The 19034-nt window shown below is 40.1% G+C and overlaps 1 protein-coding gene across 29 annotated transcripts in view; it reads right to left on the bottom strand.

Moving 5' to 3' along the window:
- Positions 1-590: 590 nt before the first annotated feature.
- Positions 591-19034, bottom strand: part of FBXO34 (F-box protein 34) — a 91470-nt gene continuing 73026 nt past the window's right edge. For 15 of the 29 annotated variants that reach the window (XM_081509481.1, XM_081509489.1, XM_081509488.1 and 12 more), the window contains one exon: positions 591-3838. In XM_081509481.1, the coding sequence (XP_081365607.1) occupies positions 1687-3828 (2142 nt within the window). In that variant the 5' untranslated portion in view covers positions 3829-3838 and the 3' untranslated portion in view covers positions 591-1686. Of the gene's footprint in view, positions 3839-5763; positions 5802-6603; positions 6778-6864; positions 6974-19034 lie in introns of all 29 variants that reach the window. The other 14 variants (XM_081509495.1, XM_081509491.1, XM_081509493.1 and 11 more) reach the window with 5 other exon arrangements.

Here is a 19034-nt window from a genome sequence, read left to right as displayed (position 1 = left end):
CACCACAGGTGAACCTGGCTCCCTCGACTCCAGCCTTGCCCCACTCTGCTTGGCAGTCCTGGCCAAAGCTTTACTCCACCTTCACATCCTTCTCTTGTGGGGCCAGCACAGTCTTTATTCATCATTGCCATCGGCCTCGCCCCCAGAACACTCACCAGTGCTTCCTGACAGCCAGGAGCTGATGCGGCTGCAAGGCTTTGTTGGTGGCTACTCAGTTCAAGCCAACCTAGCTTGCAGGTCCTCCCGCACCTTTCTGGGGCCAGATACTTTCCAGCCCCACCAAGCATTACATGAACACAGGTCTGAATATATCCTCACTGACTTCTGAACAACTAACTCATATGCATAGATAATAATGCCTCATCCAATAGGAAATAAAGACAGTCCTGGGCAGACAAATGCAAAATAAGTGTTAAAGGTTTGTAAAAATGTAAGCTCATACTGTTAAGTGAAGATGGCCTCTTTCCAGTGGTAGAAGAGAATTCTCTCTTCCCCTCCCAACAACTCAATTTTTAAAAAAATTTTTAGGGCTCAGTTTACAGTATCTCTAATATTACCTCAAAAAAGAAAACAAATCTGCAAAACTCAGGTTCCACTTAAGATGCATGTTTTTATTGAAGTTAAAAAAAATTTGTAACCAGACAGAAAGAATAGACAAAAATGCTATAATCTGACTATATAATATTCTCTCATTCTTCGTGAATCACTAAAATATAACAAAGGATTATTCTCTATGCTAATTTTTAAGGTTGTCCAGTTAAACCATTATTTGGTATCCTTTCAACAGGTTAACCTCTTAACTATTTAGAGTTTCTTCTCAGAAACACTCATATATTATACAGAAAACATTCATAGTTTATTTGGGAAACATTCATATTTTATACAGGATGTACAAATTTGAGATGAGACCCCCCCCAACCCAAAAAAACCCAAAACAACCCACACGATTGTAGCTGCAACGCTATCCTAGGTGCATTGTGGTGATTATGTTCAGTTGGCGTCCACTATTTACAACTGGATTTTAATGGTGTTATTTACAGAGGGGCCAAAAGCACTCATCTAAAGTAAAGGCGCTCGGGTTTAATGTGCACTTTCATAGCCCTAGGAAAACACAACCATTATATACACTGTAAACACCACAGGGCATGAAATCCATCTCCAATCACAAACATCAACCTCACAGATCAAGCATACAAGGTCTAAGTAAGGTGCCTGACTTCTCCTTTGTAAGCATTACTTTTCATCCAAGAGTACTGCTATTCTTTTCAAAGGACACTATTCACTTATTTCAAATCTGGGACCAGTGCTCGAAACATTCTTGGAACCCCTTTTCAGGGATTGCCAGCATAGTCTGTGATGAACTCTGCTGAACGTTCTTGATGGTGACAAGTCTTCATCCTCACGGATTTGATTTGGGAAAACAGGCATAGTTATTCACAGCCAGGTGAATCAAACCATGGGATACAACCCTGAATCAAACATGAGGCACCACTATAAAATGGTAAGACCAGTTTTCTTATACAGATCATAAATTCAGAGATTTAAGATGCCTGAGCAGTGGCGGTCCTGATGGATAGCAGAGATTCTCCTGGAGTGATGACTCTGAGAGGCAACACTCACTGAAATGGTGTATCTAGGTGGTGGTCTGCAGTTTTTGAAATCGGTCTGTTGCCTCACACATACATTTTAATACTCCTCTTCAGTTTCAGTCCCTTTTGCTTTCTTATGGATTGCCCGATTAAAGCTATGGCAAGCAGGGACCCAGTGATTGTCATGGAGCCCCAGCTTACAGCCAGGGAAGCCCTTCTGAGACCGGTGGCAACACATCCAGTATCCCGGCCCGTAGGGCAGTGCCTGGCAGTAGGGCTTGGGGTGCCATCGGCACAGGGACACATCCCCTTTCACATATTTTTTCTTGCACTGCTTGCATGGATCCTCTCTGTAGCGTGGATCCCGAACCCAGCGAGAATCTGCTGGCCTGATATTGTAATATTCAATGATAAACTTGAAATAGCAGCAGGTACATTTAAGAGCCACTAAACTCTTAGTAGGAAGCAACCTGAAGATTTTCACCATGATGTGGTGGGGCAGAAAAGCCATATACTGCTGAGGCTCTAAAAGCTGCTGGATTTTAAACCTGGTCTCCAGAAAGTCATGTGACACCTGCTTCTTCCAGCTGGATGCCTCAAGCATTGGTAACGTACTTTCCACAGGAGAGGCCAGTGGGACAAATGAATCAACCGAGACACTTTTTTCCTCAGATGCACCGTCACCTTCAGCAGCCTCTTCAAGCTGACTGACCCTGGAAGACTCTTCTGTTGTGCTTTCATTTGACTGGGAACAGCCTGACTGGTGCTGACCAGATGGCAAAAAAAACAACATCCCTGGAAGTGGGTCTTCACAGGACTCCGAACTGGAAGACTGGTCTTTCTTTACCTTGGACACAGTGATACTAATGCACAAAGATTCTTTTTTGCGCTGATCAGGATTTTGGTTAGCAAGTGGCACAAGCTCTTCACTAATGCCACCAACAGCATCTGTGGGCAATTCAATGGCTTGGGGACAGGTGCGAGGAGGAAAAGGTGGCCCAACAAGTTCCTCTGTCATTTCCACATCGTGCCTGTTGCTGCTTTTCATGGCAGTCTGCTGATCTGGCTCTAATTCTGCACTGTCTGTGTGCAAACTCATGCCTGCCGGCAACGAGGGACAGCCTCGAGGCGCGCTGTCCCAGGCCTGGTCCCCCTGAGGAGAACAACGGTCAGCTCTTAAGGGGCTGCAGCCCACAGATACAGACCCTACAGTTTTCACCTGAGTGTCAGGAACCTCCAAGGTGCCTTTGTCTGCTTTGCTGTCCTCAGCCTGGGTGCCATTCACAAGCAGTACGCGGCCCACATTGCGGCGAAAGCTGTTATTCCTCGAGAGGCTCCCGGGCTCCCGCTGGCTCTGCCGCTTCAGGCACTCGGACTCCAGCCTGGCTACCATGTCGAGGACACGGACGGGCTCGCTCTGTGGTTCACCAACCTCAGGATTTCTCCTTTCTGCAGGTTCTTCACATGCTCCTGGGGCAGACAAAGGCTCGGAGGCTGGGGGTGCACCTCTGGATTGCCCGGAAAACCGCACCACAGCAGGTGCGTTAGTGCAGTTTTTCGCACAACTGGCTAGCAGAGCGCTGGCTCTTTGCTCGAGGAAGGCGACCATCTGTATGACCGATAGAGGCCTCCCGGCATACACGCCGTCCCCGCCGTCACTCACGTAATGCACAGAACAATGCTCAATGCCACATGCAAAAGGCTCAGGCTGGTAGCATCTACTGTTGACCTCCTTCATCCTTTCTAACTGTATCTTGGCTTTTTTAAGATCCCCTGATTTTTTCCTTCTTTTAGTAGCTCTCCCATCAATATCCCAGGAGCTTTTTATTTTCATAGATCCTATTCTATTACTGCACTGGTGGGCTGCAAAGAATGCTATCTTTTCCTTGGTATTTCCCGGTTTCACAACAGCCCAGATATCGAGCGGCCCTTCCCCTTCTTCACCCTGGTGGATTGTTGCAGATGGTGCATTCTTCTTGGTTTTAACATTCAAGCTGCTCTCTTCAGGACTCTTCCCACTCATACTGCACAGAACATTTGGAGAAAGGATTCCAAAAGGCTTTCGAGATGATGCTTTACCAAGAGAGGCTAAAGGAAAGACACTTGATTTCATACAGCTAGCTTTGCATTCTTCATCGCTGATAGCCCGTTGGTGGCTCATAGGAGTTCTCAGAGTTTCCGTGCCAATTTCCAGAGGTTGCCCTTTCTTCTGGAGTTTCCAGTATGGCTTAAGGTGCATAACAGAGGTTCTACAAGAAGGAAATACACATTTGGTTAAGAGTCTGATTTTATTTTTAGAAGAGCTTTTTAAAAAAAATCTTATACTCACATGGTTCTAGCAAGTAATAGAAACATTATCTTTCAGTTCACTAAATCTCTACCAATTCTCATTTCCACTAGTTTTTCATATACAAATCAAGAATAACAAAAGCAAAAGCAACTATTCTCCATGGTTTACATGCTGGAAAATAAATTTCAGACTGAGTGACTAAAGGAATTTCAGACCGGCATTAATTAACATTCTATACATAAAATCAGTACTTTGAAGAAATTTGAACTTACTAAAGACACTTAGTATAAGACACAGTATAGAAGAAACAATAGTATAAAAGAAATCCATCCAAAATCCCTGGTATATTAATGCTTTTCTAAGTCATCATGACTAGCATTTTATTGATTGCAAAACAGTCTATCAGAATTGTTAATATTGCTTTGTAAGCTATTCTTACTGTTGAATATTTTAGACATCTATAACTAACAATCTACCTGTATAAGCTCTTAACTGTCAGATTTTCTGCAAATAAAATACAAAATCCACAATCTTCATTAATTCACTGGTTCAGGAAAAAAGTTCCTGTTTTGTTCCCTGGCCAGGGGTGGAGATGGGAACCATTTTATAAATTACAAAGATATTCAGAGATACATGTTCTAGTCCTTGTCATATCACTAATTAGCTAGACAGGGTGATTTTACCTTGGGTAAGTCACTTCCTCTCCGGGTCTGAGTTGAAATGTTAACTGAAGGGTTGGGATACTAGTCTAGCAAAGCTATGGTTTTTCCAGTAGTCATGTATGGATGTGAGGGTTGGACTCTAAAGAAAGCTGAGTGCTGAAGAATTGATGCTTTTGAACTGTGGTGTTGGAGAAGACTCTTGAGAGTCCCTTGGACTGCAAGGAGATCCAACCACTCCATCCTAAAGGAAATCACTCCTGAATATTCATTGGAAGGACTGATGCTGAAGCTGAAACTCCAATACTATGGCCACCTGATGCGAAGAACTGACTCATTGGAAAAGACCCTGATGCTGGGAAAGATTGAAGGCAGGAGGAGAAGGGGACGGATGAGATGGTTGGATGGCATCACCGACTCAATGGACGTTGAGTTTGAGTAAGCTCCAGGAGTTGGTGATGGACAGGGAGGCCTGGTGTGCTGCAGTCCATGGGGTCACAAAGAGTCGCACAGCACTAAGTGACTGAACTGAACTGCGATACTAGATTATTTAATGATTTTTGTTAGTTTGTATGTCAAGATATCCCACTGCTACACAGAACACCTTGGATTGAGAAAAACAAGTCTTGTCAGGATGCCTGCTGCTGCTGCTGCTGCTAAGTCGCTTCAGTCGTGTCCGACTCTGTGCGACCCCATAGACAGCAGCCCACCAGGCTCCGCCGTCCCTGGGATTCTCCAGGCAAGAATACTGGAGTGGGTTGCCATTTCCTTCTCCAGTACATGAAAGGGAAAAGTGAAAGTGAAGTCGCTCAGTCGTGTCTGACTCTTGGCGACCCCATGGACTGTAGCCTACCAGGCTCCTCTGTCCATGGGATTTTCCAGGCAAGAGTACTGGAGTGGGGTGCCATTGCCTTCTCCTCGGGATGCCTGGTCTCCCATAAAATAAACCTACAGCCCAAAATGAATACCTGCAGTCACAGATTGGTGGGAGTGAAGCAAGGGCTTTCACAGGTCTAAGCATGTGGGCTCTCAACCCACTCTTGTTCCTAGGGATACAGTCTAAGACACACACATGGGGTAGCCCGTCACATCCCTGTCTCATTTGCTCTGTAGCAGTTACCCAGGGCCAGCCTGCAGTTACACTGGGGCAGCCTGCATGGTCATTGCTTTCAGATAGCAGTTTTATCCATCAAGAATGAAAGTTGATTATCCAGAACAAATTTACCTTTCATTTCAAATTTAATTCCTCGAGTCCAGTCTCAGCTAAAAGAAGAAATATGGATATGAATATCTTCCAGCTAGGTAAACAGAAATCTTACTTTTAAGGCGCACAAAGTAAAGATACCCCTGAAATAGATCAGATTGATTTGTTTCTGATCTTTGACAATTACAGCCTACATCTGTTGAGATCACCTCCTTGTGTGCACTGAAGCACTTTTAACAGCTTTATATTTTATAGAATACAGAATATTTATATTCTATAAGTCAGTTTTACAAGGAGTTACCCAGAATTCCTCAAGAAGATAAATATATATATGAATAAAATAAATGAATATAAGAGGCCTCTCATATTCCTAGTGCCCTCTCTGTGTCAACAATTTCCTGGTTTTTCATCTCTTCAATCCCTTCCATGCAAAATGTAAGAAATTGAGGTGTTGAAAAATCCAATTAATTCGCACATAATGATCTCATTACAGAATGCCTGTGAATAAATTTAAACTTCAGCAATGTGTGTGCCATTCTGCACTGCACGTTATGTTCTCTTCGCCTTCCTCCCCCACACACTATTTTAGGTGCTATTACTGATAGACAGCGACATTTGGAAGAAACTAATGTGATTACAGAAGGTTTTTGTTTGTGTATATTAACCTGCAAAGTCAGCTCAACTAACACATTATTAATAGAGAAGGTTTTAGTAGGATTAAAGTAGGAGATGATCCCACCGAACAGGAGTGAGGAAAGGTCCAACAGTGAAGGAAAAAAGCCAGTAAGGTCATTCAGTACAACCAGGGTAAGTGCTGAAGAGTAAGTGGTGATTCTGTGGGACCCCTGAAGGAAGCAGAACCTTTAGGCGCAGGCTGGAGTCCTCCACTGGTTGAAGGATGGCTGAGGTATTAACCGCTTGCCCTTCCTTTGCTGGGCTTGAAGGCCCTGAGACAGTAAAATGCTGGCACGACTCAGAGAAACTTGCAAAAATTGAGAGTTTGGGTTGAAGCACGAGGATGATAGAGGGCATCTACTGCAAAAATCCGTAAAATAAAAATTTTACATCTCTGAGAGATTACATCAGACAGTGGTGCTTTGCCCACCCCCCACCCCATCTCACCTTCTTAAATGCAGACAGGCACTGCAGAAAGCTCCAGTCAGATTTCCATGGTTGCCAATCTCTTCACACAACTGTATTTTAAAAGTTCACCACAATAAACTCCTGATTCCTTGCAATTAAATAAAATGTGGGTTATTGCACCTACCCACACATGAGTGTTTGTTAGATGCTCAGAAATATCCTTGAAAAAAAATTAAGATCTCTATGCCGCTGAATCAGAATTTCTGGGACTGGGCCAAGAATCTGTTTTTAACCTTAGATTTAATTTGAAAGAGAATTTAAAGGTCAGTCATGTGTTAGATCTGAGAGTGTCAGTGGGGTTCTGGTTTGGGCTGGAGGCTGGGCTACTGACAGGTGTGAGGTGGAACTGCCCAACACCCTTCAGTCCACACTGAAGTATCTACTCTGACAGATGGGTAAAGACACCCATCTTCTTACTTTATATTCTCTTTAAAACACACACAAAAGTCAATGGCCATTTTATTGCCAATTTCTGTCCAATTCCAACTCCTCAGTTTCTTTGCACTGCTTTCCCAGCTCTCTTCTTCTCCAGCCTTTAAACACTGATGTATTCCTCAGAGTTCTTTCTCTAGACCATTATTACTCTTAAGCTATATATCTAAGTGACCTCACAGTTTTAATGACCAGACTCATGACGCTCCAGTGGTATGCTCTCTTCAAGCTTCATATGCTATGACATGCCTAACAGACATACTCACCTGGATGTCAAAAAGAATCTCAAAAATCAAAATGACTACTTAATGACAGCACCAAGTACCTAGTCAACCACACCAGAAAAGTTGAAATCACTTCGATTCCTCCTCCCATCCCATCACCAAGTCACTAAAAATGGCTTCCTTTTCTTGCTCATCCCTTGTACAACTGCCCTAGTTTTAGCTGCCATATTTTCTCTCTACAATGCTGTTAGCTAAAAGCCTAACCCCTTGCATCAATGAGATGCAAGGTCATGGAGCCCACTGCTGCCTTGCCCTTTCATAATTCAAACTTTGGAAGCTTGTTCACAGACCATTAACAGAGGACCACAAAGATGAAAGCCAAACTAATCACCTAAGATACAAATTTTAAGGAAAGCAGAGCCATAGAACTAACGAAACAGCTTCAAACTTTTTTCATACTAACTGCCACCCATTTCTTTCTATCCATTTATTATCCAAAAATTATTAATAAACACTCTGGGCTGGAATTTAGTGGTGAAATTATGAATAAGACACGGTTACTGCCCTTGGTTGGTTTAGTCACTAAGTCATGTCCGACTCTTGCAACCCCATGGACTGGGGCCTGCCGGGCTCCTCTGCCCGTGGGATTCTCCAGGCAAGAATACTGGAGTGGATTGCCATTTCCTTCTCCAGGGGATCTTCCTGACCCAGGGATCAAACCCAGGTTTAAGGAGACAGTAAAATCAAATAGGCAATTACAATATAGAGTGTGATATGTGTTATAAGGGACAGTACAGGTGCTGTGAGAGTCCATGAGGGAAGAAGGTAGAGGGAGAGGACAGAGAAGGAAGGAGTGTGTGAAAGGAGGAGAGGGAATATCAGCACCAAGTTTAGTCTCAAGGGTACAGAAACGGGTCAGAAAAGCTGTGAAGGAAGATAAAGTCCTAAGAGTTCAAAAGTTAGATGATGCTTTTGGGGAAACTGAGGTAGGTGAGAAATAATCAGCATCCCAGCTAAGGTGGAGAGACAGAAGGAAATAGATTAGAAACGAAAAATAGGCACGATTTTATTTAGTGACTGATTATAAATGGAGGTTGACGGAGGGAGTCAAGGATGGCTCCTCATGGCTATAGCAACCTGATAAAGAGTGGCACCTTTTAGTGAGACAGTGACAAAAGCAGGTGAGCTGTTAGTATGGAGCAGGGGAAGAGGTAAGTTCAGTTTTAAGAAATGCTGCGTCCAAGTCTGGCCAAGAGAAACAAGTGGAAAAGAACAAGACAGTTGCGACAGAAACTCAATGAGGATAAAGTTTTCTGGACAGAGATTATGATGTCTTTTCCCAGAATTTTCACAAGTATATACTGCATATATTACTATTATAATCAGAAAAAATGCACATAAAAGTAAAGAGCAATCACACATCCTACAGCAAGGCCATATAAAGAATTCTTTCCAGGGGACTTCCCTGGCTGTCCAGTGGCTACAACTGTGTTCTTACTTCTGAGGGCTGGGGTTCAATCCCTGGTCAGGGAACTAAAATCCAACAGGCTGAGCTGTGCAGCAGGAAAAAAAAAAGAGTCCAGTTAGTGATGGAGACACCCTGGTGCTCTGCTGTGAGGAACTGCAGCAGATGAGCAGAGGAGAGTCAGAAATTCATGGAATGAATGACAGGTGAAAAAGTGAATGTTTGCAACTCTCTCATGAAGTCTGGCTATAAATGATCTTTTTACATAACTGTTACCTTAAGTCCTTTCCAGGAATAAAGTGAAATATCACAATGAATCAATTAAAACTTGAACAACTTTCCTCCTCCAGTAAAGGCCAAAATCTCACTTTCAAGTAATTCCAGTATTCTTTATCAATTCAATTTCTGATGTCAGCTCAAAAAAGCTGGAAAAAACTCGTAACTCAAACATACTGTACAATCTGAAAATGAAGCCATGGAAGAGAATTTAACTTTGCTTAGGGGGATAAAAAAAAAACCCTAGACAAATGTTAGAGTCTAAAGAATCACACTAACTCTAGTCTACAGAGAAGCGAACTTGATCAATGAGGAAATCAAATGGCAATATGGAAGGAGAATGAGGAAAAGAATGAGATTTCTCTTAGTGCTAACAGACTTAATGCTGAAAGGAAGCCTGACATCAAAGGCCTGTTTTCTAACTTGTCCCTCTTGGTCTGTGGCCTTGCCTACCTAAACAGGTTGGAATATAAGGCGTTTCCTGTTTCTTTCTACTTTATTACGGTTTTAGGAATGCTAATTCCAAAGAGGAGTCATTTATCAGTATAACAGGAGCTACTCTTTATTTACAAAGACTAGAGGAATAAAAAAGTATTTTTTCCTTTAGTGGATGAAAAAAAGTAGAGAGTAAATAAATCACTGTGTCTTTAAAAATGTAAATGCTTCCAGGAACATCTTATTATGATGGCCTTCTTCACTGGACCATTACAGAAAGGATTAGCAGCTTCAGCAAAGTACTAAAATCACTTTTGAAGCCCCACTGGTAGATAGTAGCAGAATTAAAATCAGAATTAGATAAATCTCTTGGATCTATACTTTCTTTGCTACAAAAATGAAAAATTAAAATCCTAGGTTCAATTATGACACAAAATTAAATACTCTGACAGCATCTATTCAAAGAGCTTCTATCTTTCAAATTGGGGTCAGTTTTTCTTAAGTGCCACATAAAACTTCTACTCAGAACTGTGATGATTTAAGCAGATGTGTCATAAGAAGCAACACTAATCTACAAGTATGTAGAACTGCTTCTATGGCTATTAAAGCAGAAAAAAATGCCAAGATCAGGAGGGTGTCAATACAGTCAGAGACATAAAAAAAGACTCCCATTAACCTCTAAGCATTGACAGAATGCATCCAACTCTCAGTGTATCTTAACAACAAAACAGAACAAACTCTAAGCCAGAAAAGACCATATTTCTCAAACTGAGCTCCAGAATATTTGGGACTGGCTTTTTTTCAGGAAGGTGTTCACTCCTTTTTTAAAAGTAATACTGTCTAGAGTCATTTCATGGGAAGTTTGAACTTCTCCTCGGAAGGACTGGATGGTTACTAGTGTATAATTTAATGGAAAAATCCTTTATTTTCCTTTATTGTCTTTTAATATTATACTTATTTTTCCTATTTCCAATATTTCTTTCAAAAAACAAAGGAAGACTTCTATTCTTTTACACAGAAAATTGTTGCTTCTCTGAATGTGCTGGTGCTTTTTTAAAACTTTGAAACCAATCATTCTTCCATACATATTTTATATGAATTTATATTTTTAAGGCAGTAGCAATTTTTTACATCATTTGCACATGCAGTATATTCAAAGAAACAATCAGAGCTTTAACATGTGTCCTATTTGATTAAAATGTAACTTGGACATAGGATGTCATATTCTTTAGGGAATAAATGTTAGAGAGTCTAAGGCCAGTCATGAACACAGTTTAAAAACCCATTATGTGCCAAATAACATTTCATAGGAAAATAAATCAGAACAGCAACTAATTCTCAAGTGTAACTGCAGCACCCACACTGTGCTTGTCTGCCAGTGTACTCATACCACTCCATCTTGAGCCTCAATCTTGAGCCAAGCAACCTAACAGCCCACTGGGCACAAGTTGGCCCATTAACTATTATAAACAACTAAATTTTATTTTTAATTTTTATTTTATTTATTATTATTTTTTTTTTTACATTTGCCAAAGTTTGGGTTGTTTGGTCTTTATTTAAACCCTGTGTATTATTCAGGGTCCTAGGAGGAAACAGAACTCATTGCAGATGGTTTGAATGAAGAGATTTTATGAAGAGCTATCTACAGATATATGAGCAGGATTAAGGAAACAAACCAGAGAACAAAAATATCCAGAGACTGGCAATGTTGAAAGCCATTATTATCCCTAAGGCAGAGAGACAAGGAGGAAATGGAGGTACCAGAGCCAATGAGAGCTGAAGACGGAGAAGGGGCCACCCGGTGGGAGTCATGGAAGGGGTGAACCATTTGCTGCCTCTCTGATACCCTAGTACCAAATCCACCTGCAGCCAATCAGCAAAGGGCCCCAGGGATTGAGTCCATAGGGGTCTATTTTTAATTTTTATTAAAGTACAGCTGATCTACAAGGTTGCTTTAGTTTCTACTGTACAGCAAAGTATACCAGTTATACATATACATGTATCTCTTTTTTAGGTTCTTTTCCCATATAGGTCATTATAGAGTATTAAGAAAAGGTTCCTTGTGTTATACAGTAGGTCCTTATTAGTTACCTATTTCTATATACTAAACCACTAAATTTAAAAATGGTTTATCCCTCAGGCAGGGGGGAAAAGGTAAAAATTCAGGATAACAAATATTAAAGCATTAAGCAAAATAGTTTGCTTCCATTATCAATGAAGATAAATGAGCTGACAAGCTAAGATTCTTGTCAGCAATCCTGGGTGGAGGTGGAAGCAGGGAGAGGATTACTTGACCTACAGTGTTTATCAAAGAAAGAAGCCTAAATCTCAGTCCTGCCCAGCTGTTTAGTAATTCTTCTACCACATCCCTGTATCATTTGTTGAATCAAGACTTGCAGTAGCAGTCTTCACTGGGTGGTCAAGGTGTTAAAAATTACCATGTGTAAAGAAATGAAGTTTATGATCAATAGAAAACAGAGAAAGTTGCTTTGTGGCCGTTATTGGAGCTTAACGCAGCAGGTTTAAATACTGAAGTGAAAAATGAGTATTTTTCCAAGGGGAAACGTGAGAAATCTACACTACAGAAAGCCAGTCATTAGGCACTGAGGAGACCAAATTGTTGTGTTACAACAAAAATCACATACTGGGTTTTATGTAGTTGTATATATAACACATCTCGTATAAAACTTTTGAGTACACAAAGTAATCATGTTTACATTTAGCGATCTTCCAAAGGCCTGGAAGTAGCTAATGATCAACCAAACAGTATCAGAGTAACTTTTAATCCTACTAGCCAACACTAAAGGTGGGCAGAGGGGAGAAGAGAAAAAAATATATTATTACAGAAAATCTAAACTAAGGAAACACCTATGGCAATTCAGCACAAAATCTTACCCCAGTGGCTCAACAGTAAAGAATCCACCTGCAACACAGGAGCCGCTGTTTCGATCCCTGGGCTGGGAAGATCCCCCAGAGGAGGGCATGGGAACCCACTCCAGTATTCTTGCCTGGAGAATCCCGTGGACAGAGAAGCCTGGTGGGCTACAGTCCATAGGGTCACAAAGAGTTGGATATGACTGAAGCAACTGAGCACACACAAAACCAAGAAAACCTACTGCAATTCAGCACAAAATCTTAACAAGAGAAAAGACCAATAGGCAGAAATCACTAAGCAGGTCTTGTTTAGTGAAAGAAGCTCCATTATTTTCTATCTACCAAAGTCAGCCAGCAAAAATAACATTGTGCTGTGAAATTTTTAAACCTGGCTACTCTATGCAAAGGTACTTTCTTTGACCTTCCTCAAAAAGCAGCTTTGGACCTGTTCAGACAACTGGGCAAAGGATAAGTTTATATAGAATTCAACCTAGGGAACTCTATGGATATAATTTCACCAAGATGTAAGCTCCCAAGGACAAGGACCCTTGTCTACCTGGTATACCACTATTGCCCTAGAATTTTACTCAAAAAATGTTTGTTGAATTTGAATGAATGATGTATTTTACATTATATAGACTGAATCTGGAAACCAGAGTGAGAATGTAACATCTGTCCCTACTGCACAAGCACCTCAACTGGATGGCTATAGCCTGTTGGATTCAACAAGGTATTAGGGGGCAAGAAGAATGTGTGGCAAGTGTCCCAGAAAACAAACTGCTATTTGTTAAAACGATTTATTATACTATTATTTTCTAAAGAGTTACCTAAAAATTAACTTACTATTGAAAAAAATCAGTTTTTTTCCCACTGCAGATATATATGAAGAATAAATTCAATCACACTTATCAGCTATGATCAGAAAGAGAATTCAGCTCACCTGAGGAGCACTGAGCTTAACAAGATGTGAAGACAGTAAAGAAGAAAGTCAGTAAGAATGTATTAGAGGAAATGTATTAGTTATCTAATGTACTAGTTATTTGGTCACTTTTAGACTCACTGAAGAAAATCTCTCCTATTAACCCCACCACAGATACTTTCATGAACTTCTTTGTGAGCTACTCAGACCACTAGGCCTTAGATCAATCCTTCTCCAGTTCACCAGTTTCAGCTGCTTGCTTTAAATGAAATATGAAAGACGTGACTGGGTTTTTCTAAACAAATTAATTCTTTCCATAAACAAACAAAAATACTCATATAATACATATTAATATGAATATCTGGAAGGTCATCAAAGATATCAAGTGGGCCCCACAACCCAGTGAATAATACTCAAATGTAAAAATGCAGGTTAAGAAATAGGACTTACTGTAAACTACAAAACTCAACAAAATCAGATCACCTTCCAAGCCTCCCTTCTACAATTTTACCAAAAAAAAAAATGCACAATTTTGAAACCAAGGTCTTCAGTAAGCAATCCCACAGTTAACTACACTAAGCAGACATATTTTTGACCCAAAAATGATTTTTTAATCAATATTTTTTGCCTAGAAACGATTTTTTTAAAAATTAATTGCATAAGCTCATTAAAAGAAATGACTTACATAGCAAATAAGACTTTTAAAACAGCAATTAATAATATACAAGTAGGCAAGTACACACTAATTACAAGGCATATTTATCCCTAATAATTATTTCTTGCTAGGAAATAACCACCAGTAAGCAATCTAAGACAATTTCATAACTGGATGAACTAGGTGGGTCTGAAGTCATCCTGAAGTAATCAGCTACCCTACACAGCATATAGAACATCTCAACACCAAATCATGTACTATATTTTAATCACTGCTACAAAGTCAGAGAAAGAGAATATTAATTCAGAATAAAATACTTAATTCATTAAATGCGTTAAGTAAAATTTTATTTCCTGACAGGTTTTGATTCAAAATAAACAGAAGGAATGATAGATATCACCATTTTCCAAATTTTACTGAATTAATGTATCTAGGCAACGATCATCAGTAGCTGCTAACATCACGAAACTGAAACACAACCAGACATTACATACTCCTGATGGGGGAAAAAAGACACTTAAAAAAAATTCAGTTCTATTCTGGCCAATCCTTTGGAGCTAATCTCAGAGGAAATACAGGAGACAGAAAACATTAATATATATGTGTGCATGTATGTATGTAATTTTAAGTCCTCATCCCTTAGATATACATCCTAAAATCTTTTAAGCTTAAATGATACGTTTTCAAAACAACATGGGGGAAGGAATTCCCTGGTGGTCTGGTGGTTAAGACTTTGACTTCCAATGAATGGGGTGCGGAGCCAAAAACAAAAACAAAATACAAACACAGAAGCAATATTATGACAAATTCAATAAAGACTTTTAAAATGGTCCACATCAAAAAAAAAAAACAAAACGGGGAGAAGTGGTTCAGAGTACAGATCAAGCAAGATTGGCAAGTAGACGACAAATTATTGAAGCTAAGCAATAGCAAAGTGGGGCTTATCATTCTATTATTTCTGTATTTGTTCAGTTCAGTCACTCAGTCATGTCTGACTCTTTGCAACCCCGTACACTGCAGCACGCCAGGCTTCCCTGTCCATCACTAACTCCCGAAGCTTGCTCAAACTCATGTCCATTGAGTCGGTGATGCCATCCAACCATCTCTGTATTTGTTACCTAACTAAATTTTCTCAGAATTACTGGTTTTTTAAAAGGAGAAATAAATAAATGGAAGCATCTGAAAACGATGGATGGATGAGTCCAGAAATGTCCATTATGCACACACAGTTGGAACTGCATACCCTCTGATTTAGAGGGAGAAAACTAGAATTCACAGGTTCCCTGTTAGGGCAGCTCTGCAGGGATTGTTAAGTCCATCCCCGCTGAGCCCCAGGCTGTTTGATGCAATACTCCTTCCTGGTTCAGACCCAGGGCACCAACCAACAGAAGTTCTTCACACCCTTTACTGAAAACTGAACAGGAAATAAACCATAAGGCACAAAAAAGGTAAGAAAAGGGAGACAAACACACAGGCAGTCAAATAAAAAAGAACTGAAAGACAACAGTGGTCAAGACCAATCAACTCATTTCTCAAACAAATATGGCTTTCAGTCCCTCATTCTGTAACCTAAATGTGCAGCTTAATACCTGAATCTGCCTTGCAAAAAATGCTCTTAACTTTCACAACTTGAAAGAAAAATATAAACATTTAAATAAATACATATGAAATTTTGCTATTTAAAGATATCTTATTGCAAATTCTTTTCTAACAGTCACCCCCCACATTCACTCATGGGGAAGGGGCAAATTATAGTATTAATACTAAAATATTAATATTAATAATGTAACCATTGATATTTACTGAGTACTTAAGCTGTACACTATGGAGTTTGATTATGTATGTATATGTATTAATTTCATCTTCAGGACAATTTTATGAGATACATAAAATTACTATTATTATTTATTATTCCCATTTCACAAATGTGAAAGCTAACCATGTGGAAGCTGACCAACCAAGTATAACAAATACTAAGTGTTAGGTCATTTTTTTGGGGGGCTTTGCCACGTGGCATGTGAGGATCTTAGTTCTCTGACCAGGGATCAAACCTGTGCCCTCTGCAGCAGAAGCACAGAGCCCTAACCACTGGACTGCCAGGGAATTCCTGCTGGGTCATTTTTAAAATGTGCTTCATAATATTTTATATGAGGCCATGTATGTGTATATACACACATATTTATATAACAATTAGTAAAACAATCAAATGATTTGTCTACAAGTCACTAAATGGTCTGTACTGCTGCTGCTACTGCTGCTAAGTCGCTTCAGTCGTGTCCGAAGCGCTTCAGTCGCTTCAGTCCTGTGCGACCCCATAGATGGCAGCCCACCAGGCTCCCCCGTCCCTGGGATTCTCCAGGCAAGAACACTGGAGTGGGTTGCCATTTCCTTCTCCAGTGCATGAAAGAGAAAAGTAAAAGTGAAGTCGCTCAGTCGTGTCCGACTCTTCTCGACCCCATGGACTGCAGCCTACCAGGCTCCTCCGTCCATGGGATTTTCCAGGCAAGAGTACTGGAGTGGGTTGCCATTTCCTTCTCCATGAGGTTCCTAATTACAAGTACAGTATATTTACAACTGTCACAGACCACAGTCACTTTAAGTTCATTTTAATAGAAATGTTTCTCTTGCCCAGGAAATAATCAAAGACCCAAAGATAACTGAACATACACAGATCCAAGCTGAACAAAAAGCCAAAGAAAAAGCATTACATACCATCAACTCCTTAAGAGTATATCCCTGTCTGAAATTTTATAAATTTCTCATTGGGTCAAGTACAGATCACTTTACACAAAGGAATTCCAAGAAAAATGCCAGAATTATTCTACAATAGCATCCTCGTCTCCCACATCTTCATCAATCTGGACTCCATCTACAGGGGAAATAATGTTAAGGAACTCCTCTGAATGAAAACACCTGCCCTTCAGGGTTGTACCATATCATTAATGGATCCATCTAACTTGCTAGGTGGGACACCCAGTTTGACAAGGCAACCTCCCCACTCAGGGGACTATTTCATAATCTCAGAAATAAGCCCCAAATTCCACCTTACCTCCCACAAGAAAAGCTGTACATCTTCTCAGTCATCTAAGGTTGAAAACTCAGCACAGTGGTTCTCAAATTTCTTGGAACCTGGATCCTTTTCAGAACTGAGAAAAGGTCTGAGTTCTCTGCCCCAGAAAAATGCCAGAATATCCACAAAAACAATTTTGGACAGAATTTTGGGGATATCTCAGGACTTATGATTAAATAGTTGCTGCTTTGGTTCCTCCTCTTCCCTTCACCTTCACAGTAGCCATCTGACCTTTCTTCCCCATCTGCCAAATATCTTTATCACTCTTTATCCATAGGAACTACTGAAACCGAACTGGGTCCCTCCCTGCCTAGGTCTCATCCACAGCTCCACCCCTACCCATCAATGGTTACTATAAGCCTTGTTTGAATTCTCAGAATACTCTCTTGGGACACTTACCATGTCTACCTTGTCTTCATCTCCTCTACTACACTGTAAGCTCCTGAAAGGTAAGAATAATCTTACTCCTTTCTGTATCTCTTATAGAGCATGCAGCAAAGTGCCCTGCACATGGCAAGCATTTTCACAAGCATGAATGTCAAGCCTGAGGACTTAAAAAGAACACAGCCAATCAGCATAACCTCTTAACTGGAACATTAAGAGTGTCTGACTAATCAATGCAGCCCAGGAAGTTGATGCAACTAAGCAGCTCCACCCATCATTTCCTGATCTAGCACCCTGCTCTCTCACAGATGGGAGGTATGTGAGATGGAGACTCAGTCCGCTCTCCAGCCCATGGTCAGTTTTCGGCAAAACAAAAAGTAGTCGGGCTTGAGCAGCAGCATTTTTCCAGCACTCTAGTTACCTAAAACATTCCTATGCAGTATCAGCTTTTAAAGAAAATCCTGTTCACCAGCCATGCACAAACACACATTTCCACATACTGTCACTTTAGCTACAATAAAAACTTGCATGTCACTAAGAACCTCCAGGACAGAACAATCTAGATATGAAGGCATTCAGCTATGAGTTAGGCAACGTCCTTCTCCTTTTCAAAGCCCCAACCACATCCTTTAAATACTAAAATATATAGATTCTAAGTTTCAATAAGAAACACTGTGAAGTCTTCACATGATTCTTTAGGATATTAAACACAGCTGTCTAAGGTCATGTTTACATAGATTAAAAAAAAAAAACCAAACAACATCAGTGTTAACAAAACTGATGATAAACAGGCTCCTGCACATCCAAACTAGAACGATGACACAAAGGAATTTTTAAAACTTCCATCTTTAGGGTATATAAAAGCATAAACTATGTCCTATTATAATGTTTTGGTTATTTCTGTATAAGTTATGTATATAATATATATATATATATAAATTACACAGAAATATATATAACTTACACTAAAAAAAATCATAATGCTTTAATTACTTCAATAGAAAGCCCTAACTTCCCTGGTTCTAAATTAGTTATATAAAGTATGCAGAGTTCACACCCAGAACCATGAGGTAGGTGAGGTACTTCAATTATTAACAAAGCAAACCACAAAGGAAAACCTGATCAGATTTCAGTGCTAGGTTAAATAGATGCAAAACTATAGATACCAAACAGCAAAGCCAAACAAAACTCTCTCCCCTAAATCTTTATTAACAAGCTTATTCCTCTGTATTACTGCCCAATCTTATATACAAGATTATTAGTACAATAACATAACAGTAATCCTAATTCACAAACTACTAGAATTTGTGACTCATGGATATAATTCTTGTTTTCCATCCTCAAAGGAGGATCCTACTTGCTAGGCAAGATGGCCCTGTAGCTAACAAACCAGTCCACTGGAAAAAGAAAACAAA

Source organism: Giraffa tippelskirchi, chromosome 7 (genome assembly GCF_054371585.1).
Source record: "Giraffa tippelskirchi isolate mGirTip1 chromosome 7, T2T-mGirTip1v1.2.pri, whole genome shotgun sequence".
Classification (NCBI taxonomy): domain Eukaryota; kingdom Metazoa; phylum Chordata; class Mammalia; order Artiodactyla; family Giraffidae; genus Giraffa; species Giraffa tippelskirchi.
Note: the sequence above shows the minus strand (reverse complement) of the source record. Positions and strands in the feature narration are given on the sequence as shown.